General features: G+C 57.4%; 1 protein-coding gene and 1 long non-coding RNA gene across 2 annotated transcripts in view; one reads left to right on the top strand and one right to left on the bottom strand.

The window, feature by feature from the left end:
• MYBPC2 (myosin binding protein C2) overlaps positions 1 to 20,295 on the top strand; it is a 43,031-nt gene extending 22,736 nt beyond the window's left edge. The window contains exons 12-27 of the mRNA XM_060174867.1: positions 30 to 195; positions 1,456 to 1,562; positions 1,693 to 1,722; positions 2,916 to 3,055; positions 4,483 to 4,642; positions 4,723 to 4,827; positions 8,472 to 8,660; positions 8,944 to 9,078; positions 11,488 to 11,655; positions 12,494 to 12,582; positions 12,948 to 13,143; positions 14,032 to 14,171; positions 15,964 to 16,123; positions 16,259 to 16,395; positions 19,457 to 19,643; positions 20,191 to 20,295. Coding sequence (XP_060030850.1) covers positions 30 to 195; positions 1,456 to 1,562; positions 1,693 to 1,722; positions 2,916 to 3,055; positions 4,483 to 4,642; positions 4,723 to 4,827; positions 8,472 to 8,660; positions 8,944 to 9,078; positions 11,488 to 11,655; positions 12,494 to 12,582; positions 12,948 to 13,143; positions 14,032 to 14,171; positions 15,964 to 16,123; positions 16,259 to 16,395; positions 19,457 to 19,643; positions 20,191 to 20,201 — 2,120 coding nt within the window. The 3' untranslated portion in view covers positions 20,202 to 20,295. The remainder of the gene's footprint in view (positions 1 to 29; positions 196 to 1,455; positions 1,563 to 1,692; positions 1,723 to 2,915; positions 3,056 to 4,482; positions 4,643 to 4,722; positions 4,828 to 8,471; positions 8,661 to 8,943; positions 9,079 to 11,487; positions 11,656 to 12,493; positions 12,583 to 12,947; positions 13,144 to 14,031; positions 14,172 to 15,963; positions 16,124 to 16,258; positions 16,396 to 19,456; positions 19,644 to 20,190) is intronic.
• LOC132533446 (uncharacterized) lies at positions 11,791 to 12,020 on the bottom strand. The gene is made up of 3 exons (XR_009545336.1): positions 11,996 to 12,020; positions 11,907 to 11,935; positions 11,791 to 11,859 (listed from the first exon to the last, which is right to left on the bottom strand). It is a non-coding gene; the product is annotated as an uncharacterized LOC132533446 (long non-coding RNA).
• Positions 20,296 to 20,305: the final 10 nt, after the last annotated feature.

A 20,305-nucleotide genomic window follows, 5' to 3' on the forward strand; every position in this document is an offset into this window, starting at 1 on the left:
ACGCCCACCTCCCCCTTTCCTGCCTGCAGAGAAGCAGCTGGAGGTGCTGCAGGACATCGCAGACCTGACGGTCAAGGCCTCGGAGCAGGCCGTGTTCAAGTGCGAGGTGTCAGACGAGAAGGTCACGGGCAAGTGGTACAAGAACGGTGTGGAGGTGCGGCCCAGCAAGCGGATCACCATCTCACACAAGGGCAGGTGTGGAGGGGCCCTGGGGGTCGGGAGGGACCCCTGGTGATCCCCCTCCCCTGCTCCATCAGAGTGGATTCAGAGAGCAGCCAAGGGCAAGAGCTGACTCTCCTTTCTTTCTTTCTTTCTTTCTTTCTTTCTTTCTTTCTTTCTTTCTTTCTTTTTGTATAGAGACAGAGAGAAATTAAGAGGGGAAGACAGAGAGGGAGAGATACAGAGAGACGCCCGCAGCCCTGCTTCATCACTTGTGAAGCTTTCCTCCTGCAGGTGGGGACCAGGGGCTTGAACCTGGATCCTTGCACACTGTCATGTGTGTTTTTAACCAAGTGCGCCACCGCCTGGCCCCGCAAGAGTTGACTCTTGAGCCCAAGCCTGGGTGGGAGAGGGTACTGGTGTGTTCCATCTGACAGCTCACTCTTCACAGAGTCCAGCACTGTCATGGGATCTAGGCTGCTGGGAACTGACCTCATGTCACCATTGCTGTTTTATGAGGGGCAGAGAAAGTCACAGGCTGCAGGGGCGGGGGACCTGGACCCCTATGTCTGAGGGAGAAGGGTCTGGGGGACCCTTGGGTCTGAGGGAGGAGGGGCAGGGGGACCCTTGGGTGTGAGGGAGGAGAGGCTGGGGGACCCTTGGGTGTGAGGGAGGAGAGGCTGGGGGACCCCCGGGTCTGAGTGAATAGGGGCTGGGGACCTCTGCATCTGAGGCAGGAAGGACTGGGGGGCTAGTCTCCTGGGTCTGAGTGGAGACGCCCTCACTTCATGTTATGTGTTACCATGCACAAGGACCCAGGTTCAAGCCCCTGGTCCCCACCTGCTGGGTGAAAGCTTCATAAATGGTAAAGCAGTGCTGCAGATATTTCTCTGCCTCTTTCCCCCTCTATTCTCCCTCCTCTCTCAATTTCTCTGTCTGTATCTAGTATTAAACAAATAAATAGTTTAGAAACTTTGGGGCCAGGTGGTGGTGCACCTGGTTAAGTGCACATGTCACATGCTGTGGAGTCCCCTACATGTTTCCAACAGCCTGGGGATGTGTCGCTGACTGTTCATGACAAATGGAGACACTTAGACACAGAGAGGTGACTTGCTCCAGGTCACACAGCTCTGAGGAGCAGCCCTGAGGGCGGACCCCAGGTGACAGTTTCCCAGATCACAGAATGGAAGCGGTGGGTGTGGCCCGCAGAAAGCAGTGAGGAGGGATTTCTGGGGGTGGCCCCCAGGCTGACCTACCCTGTCCCCTGTCCCCTGCCCCCACCCCTGTCCCCTTCAGGTTCCACAAGCTGGTCATTGATGACGTCAGGCCCGAGGACGAGGGGGACTACACATTCGTACCTGACGGTTATGCCCTGTCACTCTCGGCCAAGCTCAACTTCCTGGGTGAAGATGCCCCTTCGTTCCCCGTCAGGGTCTTAGAGAACTCCCTTGCCTCCCCTCTCCTCTGGGACTGAGGGTGGGTGGAGGGGCCTGCGGATGAGGGTCTAAGCACCCAATCTCCTTTGTCTTCCAGAAATCAAAGTGGAGTATGTACCCAAGCAAGGTAAGGCTGGGGGTCTGGGCCTCTGGGTGTGAGGAAGCAGGGCCTGGGAGACCCCTGGGTCTAGGGAGGAGGGGCTGGGGGACCCCTGGGTCTGAGGGAGGAGGGGCTGGGGACCCCTGAGTCTAGGGAGGAGGGGCTGGGAGACCCCTGGGTCTAGGGAGGAGGGGATGGGAGACCCCTGGGTCTAGGGAGGAGGGGCTGGGAGACCCCTGGGTCTAGGGAGGAGGGACTGCAGGTCTGGACCCCTGGGTGTGAGGGAGGAGGAGCTGGGGGACCCCTGAGTCTAAGGAGGAAGGGCTGGGGGACCCCTGGGTCTAGGGAGGAGGGGCTGGGGGACCCCTGAGTCTAGGGAGGAGGGACTGGGGGAACCCCTGGGTCTAGGGAGGAGGGACTGGAGGGACCCCTGGGTCTAGGGAGGAGGGGCTGGGGACCCCTGAGTCTAGGGAGGAGGGACTGGGGGACCCCTGGGTCTAGGGAGGAGGGGCTGGGAGACCCCTGGGTCTAGGGAGGAGGGGCTGCGGGTCTGGACCCCTGGGTGTGAGGCAGGAGGGGCTGGGGGACCCCTGGGTGTGAGGGAGGAGGGACTGGGGGGACCCCTGGGTCTAGAAAGGAGGGGCTGGGGGACCCCTGGGTCTAGGGAGGAGGGGCTGGGGACCCCTGAGTCTAGGGAGGAGGGACTGGGGGAACCCCTGGGTCTAGGGAGGAGGGGCTGGGGGATCCCTGGGTCTGAGGGAGGAGGGGCTGGGGACCCCTGAGTCTAGGGAGGAGGGACTGGGGGGACCCCTGGGTCTAGAGAGGAGGGGCTGGGGGACCCCTGGGTCTAGGGAGGAGGGACTGGGGGAACCCTGGGTCTGAGGGAGGAGGGGCTGGGGGATCCCTGGGTGTGAGAAGGGGCTGGGAGATCTCTGTGTCTGAGGGAGGAGGGGCTAGGGGACCCCTGAGTCTAGGGAGGAGGGGCTGGGGGACCCCTGGGTCTAGGGAGGAGGGGCTGGGGGACCCCTGGGTCTAGGGAGGAGGGGCTGGGGGACCCCCGGGTCTGAGGGAAGGGTAGGGGACCCTGATCTGTTGGAGCAGTTGCTGGGTCTGGTGTCTATGACTGTTGGAACCCAGTTTCTCAGGGATCCTCAGGTGGGATTGGGAAACCCAACGACCCTCCCCCATCACCAGCCCTGGACCCTCCCTTCTGCCCCCAGAGCCGCCAAAGATCCACCTGGATTGCTCGGGGAAGACCTCGGAGAATTCCATCGTGGTGGTGGCGGGCAACAAGCTGAGGCTGGACGTGGCCATCACTGGGGAGCCCCCTCCCGTGGCCACCTGGCTGAAGGGAGAGGAGGTGCTGGTGGGGGGCTTCTGCCAAGCGACCCTGCACACCTTGCTTTCCCCCCTCCGAGCTTCCATTTCACTGTGTATAAAACGGGGAGGCTGATTCCATCCGCGGGTGGCTGTGAGCACTGGGGCGTCATTCACCACAGGCTTCAGCTGTCGCTCCATCTACTAAGAACCACTCGATCAAACCAACCTGGCCGTGACTCATCCTGCCATCTTTCCATCCATCAGTTAATTCATCTAATTTACCCCGTCATCCTGTGTCCAGGGTTTAGTCCACGAGTCTGTTCATCCATCCGTCAGTCCAGTCTTCCTTCATCTACACAGCTACATTCATCTGCCCTTCCATCCACTAGTAACCATCCATCATTACTTTACCTATCTATGTAGCCATTGGCCTATCCATCCATTCTCAGTCCACCCATCTGTGCACCATCCGTCCACCCAGCCACCCAGTCTGTCCATCGATCCATATGTCTACCCGTGCAGTATGCATCCACCCATCTGCCCATCCGCTTATCCGGCTGTCCATCCGTCTATCCACCCAGCCACCCTCCATTAAGTCACCACCCATCTATCCACCCATCTATCCATCCCACAAAGATGTCACCTTGTATGTTCCAGGCCCCAGGACAGTGCAATTTCCCTCCCTCCTCTGGGCTCGAATGTCCTCTCCTGCACGATGGATAGACCTGGCTCAGTGTCCACTCACCCGCCAGGCAGCAGACAGCCCCTGAGTGGTCCTCTCGGCCAGGCCCCATGCCCAGGCCCTGAGGCTGCGGCCATGATGAGAGCATCCCTGCCTGCAGGAGGCCTTCACATGAGGAGGGAGGCAGGCCCGTGTCCACACAGTCACAGCCCGGGGTGACTGGGGCCGAGCTGAAGGGAGGTACAGGAGGCTCCGAGAACCCTGGGGGTGGAGGCAAGGGAGACAGCCCAGTGGACTTGCGTGCTAGAGGTCCCAGGTTTGCGTCCCAGCATCGCCCTACGGCTTGCATGCCTGAGACTGTTGGTGCCATCACAGGTACCAAGACAGTGCCCTGGCTTCTTTCTCTCATGCGTTTTGTATGAAATGAATAAAATAAATGTCGAGAGAGAAAGAGAGAGAGAGGGAGAGGGAATTCAAGGCATGAGGCTTTTACTTGCAGCTGAGGTGTCTCTGAATGCTCCTTGGCTTCTCAGATAAGGGTGAGTAGTGGAGAGCAGAGAGAGAAGCGGCGTGGCCGCCACACGCCGAGTCTTGGGCGAGAGGCCCTGTGGCAACTTGAATTAAGGATGGTATGTGTGGGAGTTGGGGGGCCGTGGGCAGGAAGGAGAAGGCTGGGCTGAGCTGCCTGGTGCGGTGCTGGGGAGCCACGGAGGACTCTGGAGCAGGGGAGGGGAGGGCGTTGCGCAGGGAGATGTCCGCTGAGACCGTCTGGGGGCTGTGCGCAGGTGTTCTCAGCCACGGAGGGCCGGGTCCACATTGAGCAGCGGGTGGACACCAGCAGCTTCGTGATCGAGAGCGCAGAGCGGGGGGACGAGGGCCGCTACACCATCAAGGTCACCAACCCTGTGGGCGAGGACGTGGCCTCCATCTTCCTGCGGGTTGTGGGTGAGCAGGGGAGGCTGGACGGGGTGGGGGGGTGACTCCAGGAGGCTTGGAGGGACCCCCTGACGGCCCTGCTTCCCCAGACGTCCCAGACCCTCCGGAGGCCGTGCGTGTCACCTCTGTCGGAGAGGACTGGGCCATCCTCGTCTGGGAGCCCCCCAAATATGATGGGGGGCAGCCAGTCACTGGTAAGTGCCTGTGTACTAAAGTCCTGTGTGTGTGTGAGAGAGAGACAGAGAGAGAGAGACAGAGAGCAGAACCTAAGGTTTCTCACTTAGACCCACCATCTGTGGTTTTCTGTGATCCCTGACCCCAATTCATGACCCCTGACCCTTCCTGCTTCCTGACCCACCCCTGACAAGTGACCTCTGACAGCTCTGTGACAGACAGAACAACTTTTAGGTCATGTGACCTTTAAAGAACTATACAGGGGGCTGGGGAGACAGCATGGTGGTCATGCAAAATGCATTTCACTCCTGAGGCTCCAAAGTCGCCAGTTCAGTCCCCAGCACCACTATCAGCCAGAGCTGAGCAGTGTTCTGGTGAGAAAGAAAGAAAGAAAGAAAGGGAGAAAGAAAGAAAGAGAGAAAGAAAGAAAGAGAGAAAAAGAGGGAGTCGGGTGGTAGCGCAGCGGGTTAAGCACAGCGGGTTAAGCGCAGGTGGTACAAAGTGCAAGGATCAGCGTAAAGATCCCGGTTCGAGCCCCCGGCTCCCCACCTGCAGGGGAGTCACTTCACAGGCGGTGAAGCAGGTCTGCAGGTGTCTGTCTTTCTCTCCCCCTCTCTGTCTTCCCCTCCTCTCTCCATTTCTCTCTGTCTTATTTAACAACGACGACATCACTAACAACAACAATAACTACAACAACAATAAAAAAAACAAGGGCAACAAAAGGGGAAAATAAATAAATGTAAAAAAAAGAAAGAAGGAAGGAAGCAAGGAGGAAGGAAGGAAGGAAGGAAGGAAGGAGGGAGGGAGGAAGGAAGGAAGGAAGGAGGGAGGGAGGAAGGAAGGAGGGAGGAAGGAAGGAAGGAAGGAAGGAGGGAGGGAGGAAGGAAGGAAGGAGGGAGGAAGGAAGGAAGGAAGGAGGGAGGGAGGAAGGAAGGAAGGAGGGAGGAAGGAAGGAAGGAGGGAGGAAGGAAGGAGGGAGGGAGGAAGGAAGGAAGGAGGGAGGAAGGAAGGAAGGAAGGAGGGAGGAAGGAAGGAAGGAAGGAGGGAGGGAGGAAGGAAGGAGGGAGGAAGGAAGGAAGGAAGGAAGGAGGGAGGGAGGAAGGAAGGAAGGAAGGAGGGAGGGAGGAAGGAAGGAGGGAGGAAGGAAGGAAGGAAGGAAGGAGGGAGGGAGGAAGGAAGGAAGGAGGGAGGAAGGAAGGAAGGAGGGAGGGAGGAAGGAAGGAAGGAGGGAGGAAGGAAGGAAGGAGGGAGGAAGGAAGGAAGGAAGGAGGGAGGGAGGAAGGAAGGAAGGAAGGAGGGAGGGAGGAAGGAAGGAAGGAGGGAGGGAGGAAGGAAGGAGGGAGGAAGGAAGGAAGGAAGGAAGGAGGGAGGGAGGAAGGAAGGAGGGAGGGAGGAAGGAAGGAAGGAAGGAGGGAGGGAGGAAGGAAGGAAGGAGGGAGGGAGGAAGGAAGGAGGGAGGGAGGAAGGAAGGAAGGAAGGAGGGAGGGAGGAAGGAAGGAAGGAGGGAGGAAGGAAGGAAGGAAGGAGGGAGGAAGGAAGGAGGGAGGGAGGAAGGAAGGAAGGAAGGAAGGAAGGAGGGAGGAAGGAAGGAAGGAAGGAGGGAGGGAGGAAGGAAGGAGGGAGGGAGGAAGGAAGGAAGGAGGGAGGAAGGAAGGAAGGAGGGAGGAAGGAAGGAAGGAAGGAGGGAGGGAGGAAGGAAGGAGGGAGGAAGGAAGGAAGGAAGGAGGGAGGAAGGAAGGAAGGAAGGAAGGAGGGAGGGAGGAAGGAAGGAGGGAGGAAGGAAGGAAGGAAGGAAGGAGGGAGGGAGGAAGGAAGGAAGGAGGGAGGGAGGAAGGAAGGAAGGAAGGAGGGAGGGAGGAAGGAAGGAAGGAGGGAGGGAGGAAGGAAGGAAGGAAGGAGGGAGGAAGGAAGGAAGGAAGGAGGGAGGGAGGAAGGAAGGAGGGAGGGAGGAAGGAAGGAAGGAGGGAGGGAGGAAGGAAGGAAGGAGGGAGGAAGGAAGGAAGGAGGGAGGAAGGAAGGAAGGAAGGAGGAGGGAGGAAGGAAGGAGGGAGGAAGGAAGGAAGGAAGGAAGGAGGGAGGGAGGAAGGAAGGAAGGAGGGAGGAAGGAAGGAAGGAAGGAGGGAGGGAGGAAGGAAGGAGGGAGGAAGGAAGGAAGGAAGGAGGGAGGGAGGAAGGAAGGAGGGAGGAAGGAAGGAAGGAAGGAAGGAAGGAGGGAGGGAGGGAGGAAGGAAGGAGGGAGGAAGGAGGGAGGAAGGAAGGAAGGAAGGAGGGAGGGAGGAAGGAGGGAGGGAGGAAGGAAGGAAGGAAGGAAGGAAGGAAGGAAGGCCACCAGGAGGTGGATTTGTCATGCAGTCACAGAGACCCAGCAATAACCCTTGTGACAAAGTCAAATCAAATAAATATATACACATATAGCTTTTAAAGACTGATTTATTTACAGTCCTGGAGGTGGCACAGTGGATAAGGTATAGGGCTTTCAAACTTGGAATCTTAAGTTCCATCCCCAGCATTGCTTGTGCTAAAGTGAAGCTCTGATTCTCTCTCTTTCTCTTTTTATCATTATTTTTATTTATTTGATAGAGACGGCCAGAAATCAAGGGAAAGGGAGAGGTAGGGAGGGAGAGGCACAGACACCTACAGCACTGCTTCAGCACTCATGAAGCTTTCCCTTTGCAGGCAGGGACCGGGGCCTCGATTAACTTCTTTTAAAAAACTTATTTATTTATTTATTATTAGATAAAGACAGAGAAATTGAGAGGGAGGGAGTGAGAGAGAGAAAGAGAGCTATGCCTGTAATTCTGCTTCACCACTTGTGAAGCTTTCCCCTGCAGGTGGGGAGCAGGGGCTTGACCCTGAGTCCTTGTGCCCTGTAATGTGTGCGCTTAACCAAGCGTGCCACAGCCTGGCCCCTCCTTGGCTTCTATTTTTTAAAAACATTTTTATTGGAGGCCAGGTGGTGGTGCACCTAGTTGAGTGCACACATCACAATGCACAAGGATCCAGGTTCAAGCCCCCGGGTCCCACCTGCAGGGGGGAAGCTTCACAAGTGGTGAAGCAGGGCTGCAGGTGCCTCTCTGTCTCTCCTCTCTGTCTCCCCCTCCCTCTCAATTTCTCTTTGTCGATATCCAATAAAAATTATTTTAAATAATTTTTTCTTAAGATTTTTTAAACTATTTATTTATTCCCTTTTGTTTCCCTTTTTTTTAATTGTTGTAGTTATCATTATTTTTGTTATTGATGTCATTGTTGTTGGATAGGACAGAGAGAAATGGAGAGGGGAGGGGAAGACAGAGACGGGGAGAGAAAGACAGACACCTGCAGACCTGCTTCACCGCCTGTGAAGCGACTTCCCTGCAGGTGGGGAGCCGGGGGCTCGAATCGGGATCTTCACGCGGGTTCTTTGCGCTTTGTGGCATGTGCGCTTAACCCGCTGTGCCACCACCCAACTCCCCCAATAAAAAATAATTTATTTTAATGAAGGAGACGTAAAGTGAAAGATAGAGCCCAGAGCCCTACTCAGCTCTGGCTGGTGGTGGTGCTGGGGACTGAACCTGGGACCTCAGAGCCTCAGGCAGGAGAGGCTTTTGCAAAACCACGATGCTGCCTCCACGGCCCCACGTGACCCTCTCACCTGACACCTCCCTGCGCTCTGGGGCCGCCCCAGGGTACCTCATAGAGCGGAAGAAGAAGGGCTCCCACCGCTGGATGAAGCTCAACTTCGAGGTCTTCACCGAGACCACCTACGAGTCCACCAAGATGATCGAGGGCGTCCTCTACGAGATGCGCGTGTTCGCCGTCAACGCCATCGGCGTCTCGCAGCCCAGCATCAACAGCCGGCCCTTCATGCCCATCGGTGAGCCCCACCCACGCTGACCTCTGCCCGGAGCTCTGCCCACTTGAGCTCCCTCTTCCCCAACAACTCAGCCCACTGGGCCTTCCCCGACCACCACCGCCCACTGCCCCCTCTCTCCTGGAGACCCCGCTGACCTCCTACCTGCCCGGCTAACACCCACCCCGCACCTGGCATCCGTGCCTGGAGGGCTGGCTCCCATGACCCCGCCCCGCCATCCTGTTCCTCTCGTGACCGGCCGGGGATCCCACTCTGAGACCCCGCCCATCTCCCTGTACCGTTGCAGCCCCCACGAGTGAACCCCAGCACCTGATTGTGGAGAATGTCACAGACACCACCACCACCCTCAAGTGGAGGCCTCCGGATCGCATCGGGGCGGGCGGCATCGACGGGTACCTGGTGGAGTACTGCCTGGAGGGCTGTGAGTGACCCCTGAGGCCGGGAGCGCAGGGCCTACTGGGTGCTCGTGGATGCAGTGGGCTGAGCTCTGTGGTGGCGTCTGGGAAACAGGGGTGGGATGAGCCAGTCTGGGTGCCATTGGCCAGCCGGTCCTCTCCCCCTACCTCTCCAGACCCCTATTCCATCCAGTGGTCCCTCTTCATCTACCTGCTATCCTTCCACCCTGTATTTATCTTCTACCTCTATTCCTTCTTCCTCTTCTGTCTCCATCCATCAGTCCAGCCATCCATCCATCAACCACTCTTTTTTTTATTTAATGGAAAACAACAAAATATGTTTATTTCTGGTAGAAACAACAGTGCAGAACAGGGGCTGGGCTGTGGCACATTCGGTTAAGCACACATATTACCCAGCACAGGAACCTGGGTTCGAGCCCTCACTCCCCACCTGCAGCTGGGATGCTTTACAAGCGGTAAAGCAGGTCTGCAGGTGTCTATCTTTCTCTCCCTCTATTTCCTCTCTCCTCTCAGTTTCTCTATGTCTATCTAATTAAAAAAAAAAATGTAGGAAAAAAGTGGCCACAAGGAGCAGTGGATGGATAGTGCTACCACCAAGCCCCCGTGGCGACCCAGGTAGAACCAAACAGAAATGGAGAAAGGCGGGAGTAGGGCGGTAGCGCAGCGGGTTAAGCGCAGGTGGCGCCAAGCACAAGGACAGGCGTGAGGATCCTGGTTCGAGCCCCCCGGCTCCCCACCTGCAGGGGAGTCGCTTCACAGTCAGTGAAGCAGGTCTGCAGGTGTCTGTCTTTCTCTCCCCCTCTCTGTCTTCCCCTCCTCTCTCCGTTTCTCTCTGCCCTATCCAACAATGACAACATCAATAACAACAACAATAACTACAACAAGGGCAACAGAAGGGAGTAAATAAATAAGTTTAAAAATAAAGAAATGGAGTAAGAGACAGACGGACGCCAGCAGCACTGCTCACTCGGGGCTCAGGGCTGGAAACCACCACGTCCTGGCTCCGCTAAGCGCATAAGCCCCGATGCCTCCTCCTTCTCAGTGCCCCCAAGGTCCTCCCCAGGCCCCCGTCACCCCTCCTTCCTCAGCGACCCCCGGGCCCCCTGCAGCCCCGTCCCTCAGAGCTCTAGCTCTGCACGACCCGTGGAGCTGGGGTGCAGCTCACCAGCCCATCTTTGTACCTGTAGACACCGTCTCATGCCCCTGCTTGGGCCAGGTTCTCACCTCCCCAGCTGGCCGTCTGTCTGTCTGCCTTAGTGTCTGCCCATCCACCCTCGCAGCCTCTCTAGTCTCTTCCTTCCTGTCTGCATCCATCTGCCCCTGCTTCTTTCTATTCACTTGTCCACAGCCACCCATCCGAAAATTCTTCTCATCGATTATTTGTTTCCTCCAGGGTTATATCTGGGGCTCGGTGCCCACACTACAAATCCACTGCTCCTGGCAGTTATTTTTTCCATTTTATTGGACAAGACAGAAAGTGAAAGAGCAAGGGAGAGAGAGAGAGAGGGAGAGAGAGACCCGTAGACCTGCTTCATTGCTTGTGAAACATCCCCCCTGCAGGTGGGGAGCTGGGGGCTCAAACCGGGATCCTTGCATGGGTCCTTGCACTTAGTACTATGTGTGCTTATCCTGGTGCGCCACCACCCGCCCCCTCCTTGTAATCTCTGCATGAATATTTTGAGGGCTGGTTGAATGCACACAGTACCATGTGTGAGGACCTGGGTTTGAACAAACCCCCTGCAGGGGGGATGATTTGAAGCAGGTCTGAAGGTGCCTTATTTTCCCTCTCCCTATAACCCCTGCGCCTCTCAGCTTCTCTCTGTCTTATCAAATAAAATAGAAAAAACAATTTTTGGATCACTCAATGAGTCCTCTACCCAGCAAAACCTTCTTCACTTATATATTTATTCACCACTACCTTCCCTTCTTCCTTTTCTCGTTGTCTCCTTCCTTCTTCTGCAACCATTGTCTGCACAGCAAAGCGATCTTCCATCTGTTTATCAATTCATATCTCTGTGTCTGTCCTCCTCCTCTTCCTATTTTTCTTTCTTTTTTGCAAAGCTCTGCTCAGCTCTGATTTGTGGTGGTTCTGGGGATTGAACCTGGGACCTCAGAGTCTCAGGCATGAAAGCCTTTTTGCAGAACTATTATGCTACCTGGCCCCCTCAGCTCTTACTATATTTCTTCTTCCTCTCTTCCATCCATCCATCCATCCATCCACCCACCCATCCATCCATCCAGTCATCCACTCATCCATCTTTCCTTCCTTCATCTCCCCCCTTTTATTTCTCCCTCCCTCCCTTTCTCTCTTGCCCTTCCCCTACCTCTGCCCCCCCCCCCTGCCTGGGAAGGGATGAGGTGGGGCTGAGGGGAGGTGTTGAGGAGAGGCCCGCAGCCCCACTGCTGTCTCTTAGCGGAGGACTGGATCCCCGCCAACACGGAGCCGGTGGAGCGCTGTGGCTTCACCGTCAAGAACCTGCCCACGGGAGCCAGGGTCCTGTTCCGCGTGGTGGGGGTCAACATCGCGGGGCGCAGCGAGCCAGCCACCCTGGTGCAGCCGGTCACCGTCCGGGAGATCGTGGGTGAGTGCCCCTGAACCCCCCACCCTGCTCCCCTCAAGCCTAATGGGTGCCCGCCCATCCCCAGGGTGTGGTCTCCCTGTCCCTCCCTGCAGGGCTTCCAGAGGGGGCCACACCTCTTGTGTGACTGTGGGGGACCACACCTCTTGTGTGACTGTCTGGGGGACACACACCTCTTGTGTGACTGTCTCTGGGGGGGACACACACCTCCCCAGGGGTGTCATCTCTTGTGTGACTGTCTGGGGGACACACACCTCTTGTGTGACTGTCTGGGGGGACACACCTCTTGTGTGACTGTCTGAGGGGGGACACACCTCTTGTGTGACTGTTTGGGGGGACACACACCTCTTGTGTGACTGTCTGGGGGGACACACCTCTTGTGTGACTGGGGGACACACACCTCTTGTGTGACTGTCTGGGGGACACACACCTCTTGTGTGACTGTCTGGGGACACACACCTCTTGTGTGACTGTCTGAGGGGGGACACACACCTCTTGTGTGACTGGGGGACACACCTCTTGTGTGACTGTCTGGGGGGACACACCTCTTGTGTGACTGTCTGAGGGGGGACACACCTCTTGTGTGACTGGGGGACACACACCTCTTGTGTGACTGTCTGGGGGACACACCTCTTGTGTGACTGTCTCTGGGGGGGACACACACCTCTTGTGTGACTGTCTGGGGACACACACCTCTTGTGTGACTGTCTGGGGACACACCTCTTGTGTGACTGTCTGGGGACACACACCTCTTGTGTGACTGTCTGGGGGGACACATACACACCTCTTATGTGACTGCGTCTTATGGGGGGGTTCACTTCCTGTGTGTCTGTCTCCCCAGAGCAACCCAAGATCCGCCTCCCGCGGCACCTGCGCCAGACCTACATCCGCAGAGTGGGGGAGCAGATCAACCTGGTCATCCCATTCCATGTATGCGGGGCGGGGCCAAACGGGCAGGGCCAATGGGGCGGGGCAATGGCTTAAAGGGGCGTGGTGTGGAATAAAGGGGCGGGGCCCTCCATGGACACGGGAGCGGTTTAAAAGGGCAGAAACACGGGGCGGGGCCAAATGGGGGCGGGGCGTTGCTTAGAGAGGCGGGGCGTGTCTGGAAGCACCATGAGGGCGTGGCCTTCGTGTGGGCGAAAATATGCCCCGAGGGGCGGGGCTGGGAGAGTTCTGGGGCCGTTAGTGGGCGTGGTCGGGAGCTCTCGGGGGCGGGGCCGTGGGTGCTCCGTGGGCGTGGCCCGCGTTGAGCTGCCCTCCCGCCCCGCCCCGCCCCGCCCCGCCCCGCCCAGGGGAAGCCCCGGCCGCAGGTGGTGTGGACCAAGGGCGGCGCGCCCCTGGACACGAGCCGCGTGCACCTGCGGACCAGCGACCTGGACACGGTGTTCTTCGTGCGCCAGGCGGCGCGCTCCGACTCGGGAGAGTACGAGCTGAGCGTGCAGATAGAGAACATGCAGGACACCGCCACCATCCGCATCCGAGTCGTGGGTATGTGGGGTGGTGGCGGTGCGCCCCAGGGGGCGAGCTGGAATGGAGCAGAAAAAGGAGGAGATGGGATTGGCAGAGGGAGGGCTGGGGAGCAGGAAGGAGAGGGGCTCTGGAGCAAAGGTGCAGGGAGGAGGTGAGGGGCTGGTGCAGGGAGGAGGTGAGGGGCTGGGTGCAGAGGAGGCGAGGGTCTGGGTGCAGAGTGGAGGTGAGGGTCTGGGTGCAGAGGAGGTGAGGGTCTGGGTGCAGAGGAAGTGAAGATCTGGGTGCAGAGAGGAGGTGAGGGTCTGGGTGCAGAGGAGGTGAGGGTCTGGGTGCAGAGGAAGTGAAGATCTGGGTGCAGAGAGGAGGTGAGGGGCTGGGTGCAGAGTGGTGGTGAGGGGCTGGGTGCAGAGAGGAGGTGAGGGGCTGGGTGCAGAGGAGGTGAGGGTCTGGGTGCAGAGTGGAGGTGAGGGTCTGGGTGCAGAGTGGAGGTGAGGATCTGGGTGCAGAGTGGAGGTGAGGGTCTGGGTGCAGAGAGGAGGCGAGGGTCTTGGTGCAGAGGAGGCGAGGGTCTGGGTGCAGAGGAGGCAAGGGTCTGGGTGCAGAGGAGGTGAGGGGCTGGGTGCAGAGTGGAGGTGAGGGGCTGGGTGCAGAGGAGGTGAGGGTCTGGGTACAGAGGAATTGAGGGGCTGGGTGCAGAGGAAGTGAGGATCTGGGTGCAGAGAGGAGGTGAGGGGCTGGGTGCAGAGGGGAGGTGAGGGGCTGGGTGCAGAGTGGTGGTGAGGGGCTGGGTGCAGAGAGGAGGTGAGGGGCTGGGTGCAGAGGGGAGGTGAGGCGCTGGGTTGCAGGAGGAAGACAGGGCTGGGGTGAAGAGGAGGGCTGAGCTGTAGCACCCCCACATCCCTCCAGAGAAGGCAGGGCCAGCGGAGAACGTGCTGGTGAAGGAAGTTTGGGGCACTAACGCCCTGGTGGAGTGGCAGCCCCCCAAAGACGATGGCAACAGTGAGGTCACAGGCTACTTCATCCAGAAAGCCGACAAGAAGACCATGGTGAGTGGGCAGAGCCCCGGGTCCACCTTACAGCTGGGAAACTGCAGAGCCAAGAGCCAGTGGACGGTGGGGTGTAGGAGAGAATCCCGCCAGCTGAGATGCGGGCACAAGGGTTTCTTTTAATTTGACTTTGTTTTTCTTTTTATTTTTAATGGGGAGGAGGAGACAGCAGAACATTACTGAGCTCTGGCTTCTTATGATGATGCTGGGGGTTTAACCTGGCAGTCTCAGGCATGAAGTTTTTACTTCTATTTACTTATTGCCACCAGGGTTAGGGTTAGGGTTAGCACTACAAATCCACTACCCCAGTGGCATTTTCTTCTTCTGACTTTTTAAGTATTTGTTTATTACCTTTTGTTGCCCTTGTTTTATTATTGTTGTTACTGATGTCGTTGGTGTTGGATAAGACAGAAATGGAGAGAGGAGGGGAAGACAGAGAGGGGGAGAGAAAGACAGACACCTGCAGACCTGCTTCACCGCCTGTGAAGCGACTCCCCTGCAGGTGGGGAGCCGGGGGCTAGAACCCGGATCCTTATGCCGGTCCTTGCGCACTGTGTCACATGCGCTTAACCAGCTGCGCTACCACCCGACTCCCTCTTCTTCTAATTTTATTAGGACAGAGAGAAATTGAGAGGAGGAAGGGAAGATAGAGAGGGGGAAAGATAGGTATTTACAGATCTGCTTCACCAGTTGTGAAGTGCCGCCCCAAAAAAAATTGGGGAGTGGGGACTTGAACTCAAGTCCTTAAACTTTGTAATATGTGTATCACCTCCCAGCCCCTGCATGCAAAAATTTTTAAAAATTATCTCTATTTATTGAATAAAAAATAGCCAGAAATCGAAATGGCAGAAATAGAGAGGGAGAAAGACAGAGAGACACTTGCAGCACTGCTTTACCACGCATGAAGCTTTCACCCTGCAGGTGGAGTCCGGGGGCTCGAACCCAGGTCCTTGTGCACTGTACCATGTGCGCTCAGCCAGGTGTGCCACCACCTGCCCCCACTCAATTTTTTTTACATAATCATTGTATTATCTTCCCTGCCCTAGTTTGTTATTAAGATTTATAAATACGAGAGTTAAAAAAAGAGGATAAGAAAAAAAAAGAGGAGAGAGAGAAGCAGAGCACCACTCTGGCACATGTGGTGCTGGGGATCAAAGTCAGGAACCTCATCTTGAGAGTTTAATTCTTTATCCACTGCACCACCTCCTGGGCCACGAATTTGTTGGTTTGTTTGTTTTTAATATGCTGGGGCTTCAAAACTCCTAGTGGAATATTGGTCCTTTTTTATATTTATTCGCTTTTGTTGCCCTTGTTATTTTATTGTTGTAGTTATTTTTGATGTCGTTGTTGTTGGATAGGACAGAGAGACATGGAGAGAGGTGGGGAAGACAGAGAGGGAGAAAGACAGACATATGCAGACCTGCTTCACCGCTAGTGAAGCGACTCCCCTGCAGGTGGGGAGCCCGTCCTTGCGCTTTGCACCATGTGCGTTTAACCCGCTGCGCTACCGCCAGACTCCCTTGTCTTGTTCCTTCTTAATTCATGATAGACACAGTGGGAGAGAGAAAGGGCAATGGGGCTGGAAAGACAGGCGGAGAAGCAGGACAGACAGCACAGCATGGGTCCCTGCCCAGCTTCCCAGGCTCCTCGCTCCCCCCCACCTACCCACCCAGCGCGGGTGCTGAGACCACTCGGAATTTCTGGGGCTCCTGGGTGGGCCCCGGCTGGAGCTGCAGGGCGGCCGGGCTCTGGGCGCGGAGCTCAGCCCGGCCCTTCCCGGCCTCGCCCCCAGGAGTGGTTCAACGTCTACGAGCACAACCGCACCACCCACTGCACGGTGTCGGACCTGATCGTGGGCAACGAGTACCACTTCCGCGTCTTCTGCGAGAACATCTGCGGCGTCGGCGACTCGCCGGGCGTCTCCAAGAACACGGCCCAGATCCTCAAGCCAGGTGCGGCGCCTCCCGGCGCGGGGCGCGGGGCGCGGGGCGCGGGGCGCGGGGCGCGGGGCGCGGGGCGCGGGGCGCGGGGCGCGGGGCGCGGGGCGCGGGGCGCGGGGCGGGTGCTGATGGCGCTCGCTCCCCCAGGGCTCACCTTCAAACCTCTGGAGTATCAGGAGCACGACTTCCGCACGCCCCCCAAGTTCCTGACGCCCCTGCTGGACCGCGTGGTCGTGGCCGGGTACTCAGCTGCCCTCAACTGCGCCGTCAGGGGCCACCCAAAGGTGCGGGGTGCGGGAGTGGGGGGGATGGGAGACACACACCTTGGCGGGAGAGCCACCACTCCTCACCGCCACGCAGTGTTTACTCCACCAATTCTTTACTTCCTTCCTTGTTGTCCTGGGGTCTTTACCACTCTGGACCAACTTTCTCATATATAGACTTTTTTTTTTTTTGCCTCCAGGGTTATTGCCGGGGCTCAGTCCACGGCTCCTGGAGACCATTTTCCCCCCTTTTGTTGCCCTTGTTGCTCCATCATTGTGGTTATTATTCTTGTTGTTGGATAGGACAGAGAGAAATGGAGAGAGGAGGGGAAGACAGAGAGGGAGAGAAAGACAGACACCTGCAGACCTGCTTCACCGCCTGGGAAGCGACTCCCCTTGCAGGTGGGGAGCCGGGGGCTCGAACCGGGATCCTTACCGCCGTCCTTGTGCTTGGCGCCACATGTGCTTAACCCGCTGCGCTAACGCCCGACTCCCATACTTTTCTTTTAATTTATTTATAAAAAGGAAACATTTTAAAGAACTGGAGCACAGGCCAGGTGGCGACACATCTAGCTGAACACAGACCTTACCATGTGCACGAGCCTGGGTTCCAGCCCTGGCTCCCCACCTGCAGGCGGGACCTTTCACCAGCGGTGAAGCAGGTCTGCAGGTGTCTGTCTCCCCCTCCTCTCAATTTCTCTCTGTCCTATTCAGTTAAAAAATGGAAAGAAATGGTGGTCCAGGAGGTAGCACAGGGGCTAAGGCAGTAGACTCTCAGGCATGAGGTCCCGAGTTCATTCCCTGGCAGCACATGTACCAGAGTGATATCTGGTTCTTTCTCTCCTCCTATATTTCTAATTTTTTTTTAATGGAAACAATGGCCTGCAGAAAGTGGATTTGTAGTGCCAGCACCAAGCCCCAGCGATAACCCTGGAGGAAAAAAAGAAAAAAAGGCACGAGCCAGGCGGTGGCACAACCAGCTGAGTGCACACATTACCATGGGCCTAGGTCCAAGCCCCCCACCCCCAGCAGCAAGGGGAACCTTTCATAAGCGGTGAAGCAGGTCTGCAGGGTCTCTCTTTCTCTATCCCTAACTCAATTAAAAATTTTTAAATTATAATTATTGGATAGAGACATCCAAAAATCGAGAGGGAAGGGGAAGACAGAGAGAGAGAGAGAGAGAGAGAGAGACAGACAACACTGCTTCACCGCTCACAAAGCTTTCCCCCTGCAGGTGGGGCCAGGGGCTCAAACCCGAGTCCTTGCGCACTGTAACCTGCGCTCAACCAGATGCGCCACCACCCGGCTTCCTCTCAGTTTCTCTCTGTCCTGTCATGTAAACTACATGGGGGAAAAAGTGGCTGCTGGGAGTGCTGGAGTAGTGTGCAGGCACTGAGCCCAGTGATAGCCCTGGTGGCAATAAAAAGATTAAAGAAGAAAAAAATCTGGCACGTGCAGTGTTGGGGATGGAACTCGGGCCTCCCATGACACCACCCCCGGGTGGGCCATTTATTTTTTGAGCCAGTGAAGGGGAGCACATCACAGTACTGCTCAGCTGTCTGTAGAGCTCCCTCCAGGGCAGCCCACGGTGCTCCCATGTGGTGCTGGGCCTCGAACCCAGAGCCTCACTTCAGGTAAGCTACCCTGGCTCCTGGGCTTTGCTCACTTTCTGTCTCTCCGCCTCAGACAACTGCACTCTGACTTCCCTCAGAAACTTGGGGGGTGGACGCTGACCTCCTGGGCTGTTTGGGGACGTGGGTACTGGCACCTGGAGCTCCAGCCACTTCTCAGGGCCAGAACCCCCCCCCACACACACACACACACACACACGAAGCTTGTGTATGTGCAGCCTGGGGGTGGGGCAAGGAGATGAGGCGACAGGGCCCGCAGAGCCCCCAGGCTCGTGGCTCCACCTGTCCTCTCTCCTTTATTTGCCTCCAGGATTACCGCCAGGACTGGGTGCCAGCACCATGAATCCACTGCTCCCGGCGGCCATTTTTTCTTTCCTATTTTACCAGTAGGACAGAGGGAAATTGAGACAGATGGCGGACGTAAAGACAGAGAGGGAAAGAGAGACACTTGCAGACCTGCTTCACTGCTTGTGAAGCATTCCCCCTGCAGGTGTGGGAGTGGAGGCCTGAACGAGGGTCCTTGAGCACTGTAATGTGTGCACTCAACCAGGTGTACCACTGTCAGGCCCTCCCACTGGCTGGGAGAGAGCATAATTGGTAGAGAGCATACCTCGCCATGCACGAGGCCCTGGGTTCAATCCCTGGAACCGCATGTGGACAGTATGCTCGGCACCGGGAGGGAGCTCCGTGGATGGTGGCTCAGGCCTGTGGTCTCTCTCTCCCTCAAAGTCATGGAAAACTCGAGGGGGGCACTCAGCAGCCTGCCTGAGGTCCTGAGTTCATTCTCTGGCAACATGTGAGAATAATAAAAATGAAATTGGGGCCAGAAGACAGCTCACCTGGTAGAGAGCACACTTCACCAAGTGCAAGAACCCAGGTTCAAGCCCCCAGACAGCACATGGGAGCATCAGCATGGTGGAAGCTTCAGGAATGGGGGAGTAGTGCTGTGGTCTCTCTCTCTCTCTCTCTCCCTCCGAAATATAAATAAGAGAGTCTGCCAGGAGCATTTGAATCATGTGGAGCCCCAGTGAGATACCCCTGGTGACAAAAATAAAATGACTGAAATAAAATTAGGGGCCTGGAGATAGATCAGCCAGGAGGGCGCACTCTCCATGCATGAGGACCCAGGTTCAAGCCCCCAGCAGGGAAACTTGAGTGGTGTCTCTGCTTCTGGGAGTGGGAGAGGATCCGGGAGTAGTGGGATCATGAAGGTGGGGGCAAAAATGAATTAGGACTGGGGAGACAGCATAATGGTTGGTTCTGCAGAAGACTCTCATGCCTGAGGCTCTGAGGCCCCAGGTTCAATCCCCAGTACCACCATTAGCCAGGGCCGGTAATAGGAACAATTGAAAAGGTGGCCTAGACCCCCTCCCCAAAACCCATTTTGCCGCTGCGTGTGTGGGGGGAGGAACTCTTCTGAGCCGGCTTCTTCTCCTGGACCCCCCCGACAGCCCAAGGTGGTCTGGATGAAGAACAAGATGCAAATCCAGGAAGACCCCAGGTTCCTGATCACCAACCACCAGGGGGTCCTGACGCTGAGTATCCGGCGCCCCTCGCCCTTCGACTCGGGGACTTACTCCTGCCTGGCCGTCAACGAGCTGGGGGAGGCGCTGGCCGAGTGCCGCCTGGACGTGCGAGGTTGGAGGTTGGGGGGGCCGGGCCAGCCAGGGCTCCATGGGGGAGCGCGGGAGACCCCACAGGAAGGGGTGAAGTCGCAGGCTTTCCTATCCCCCCTCAACCCTAGCTCAGACCTTCTTCGCTTGTTTCCCCCCAGATTCTACCCCCGCCTTTTCCCGGATCCCCCTCCGGTGTCCCCAGTCCTGCCTCTGGTTCTTGGCACCCCCACCGCCTTCTCCGGCCGGTTCCCAGCCCAGGTGGCGGCACCAAGCCGGCTCTGCTGTTCCCTCTGGCCCCGCGCGGTACCCCCCACCCTGGGGTGCTCCCCTGCCAGCGCCCAGAGCACCCCACCCCATGCCTCCACCCCAGCCCCCCAGCTGCTCAGAACCCCCCCTCGGGCTGGGCTGCAGCTCAGCGAGAGAGTGGGTGCCCCCAAACCATCAAGCGAAAACCCAACAAACCCTGGCGGGAGAACTGAGGCGGGGGTCCTGCGGTGCAGGGGAATGGTGGCCCTGCTGGTCGGGCTGACCAGCCACCTGCCCCTCCTCTCCTCCCCCTCCCTCTGCAGTGCCGCACTGACTGCCGACAGGATCCGCCTGCTGAGTCTGAACCCCGACCACCCTGCGCCCCCTCCCTCAGTTCGCACCCAGAACAGGAGTCTTGTCTTCCGCTCGCCAGTGTCT

The sequence above is a fragment of the Erinaceus europaeus genome, chromosome 2 (assembly GCF_950295315.1).
Source record: "Erinaceus europaeus chromosome 2, mEriEur2.1, whole genome shotgun sequence".
NCBI classification, from domain to species: Eukaryota; Metazoa; Chordata; class Mammalia; order Eulipotyphla; family Erinaceidae; genus Erinaceus; species Erinaceus europaeus.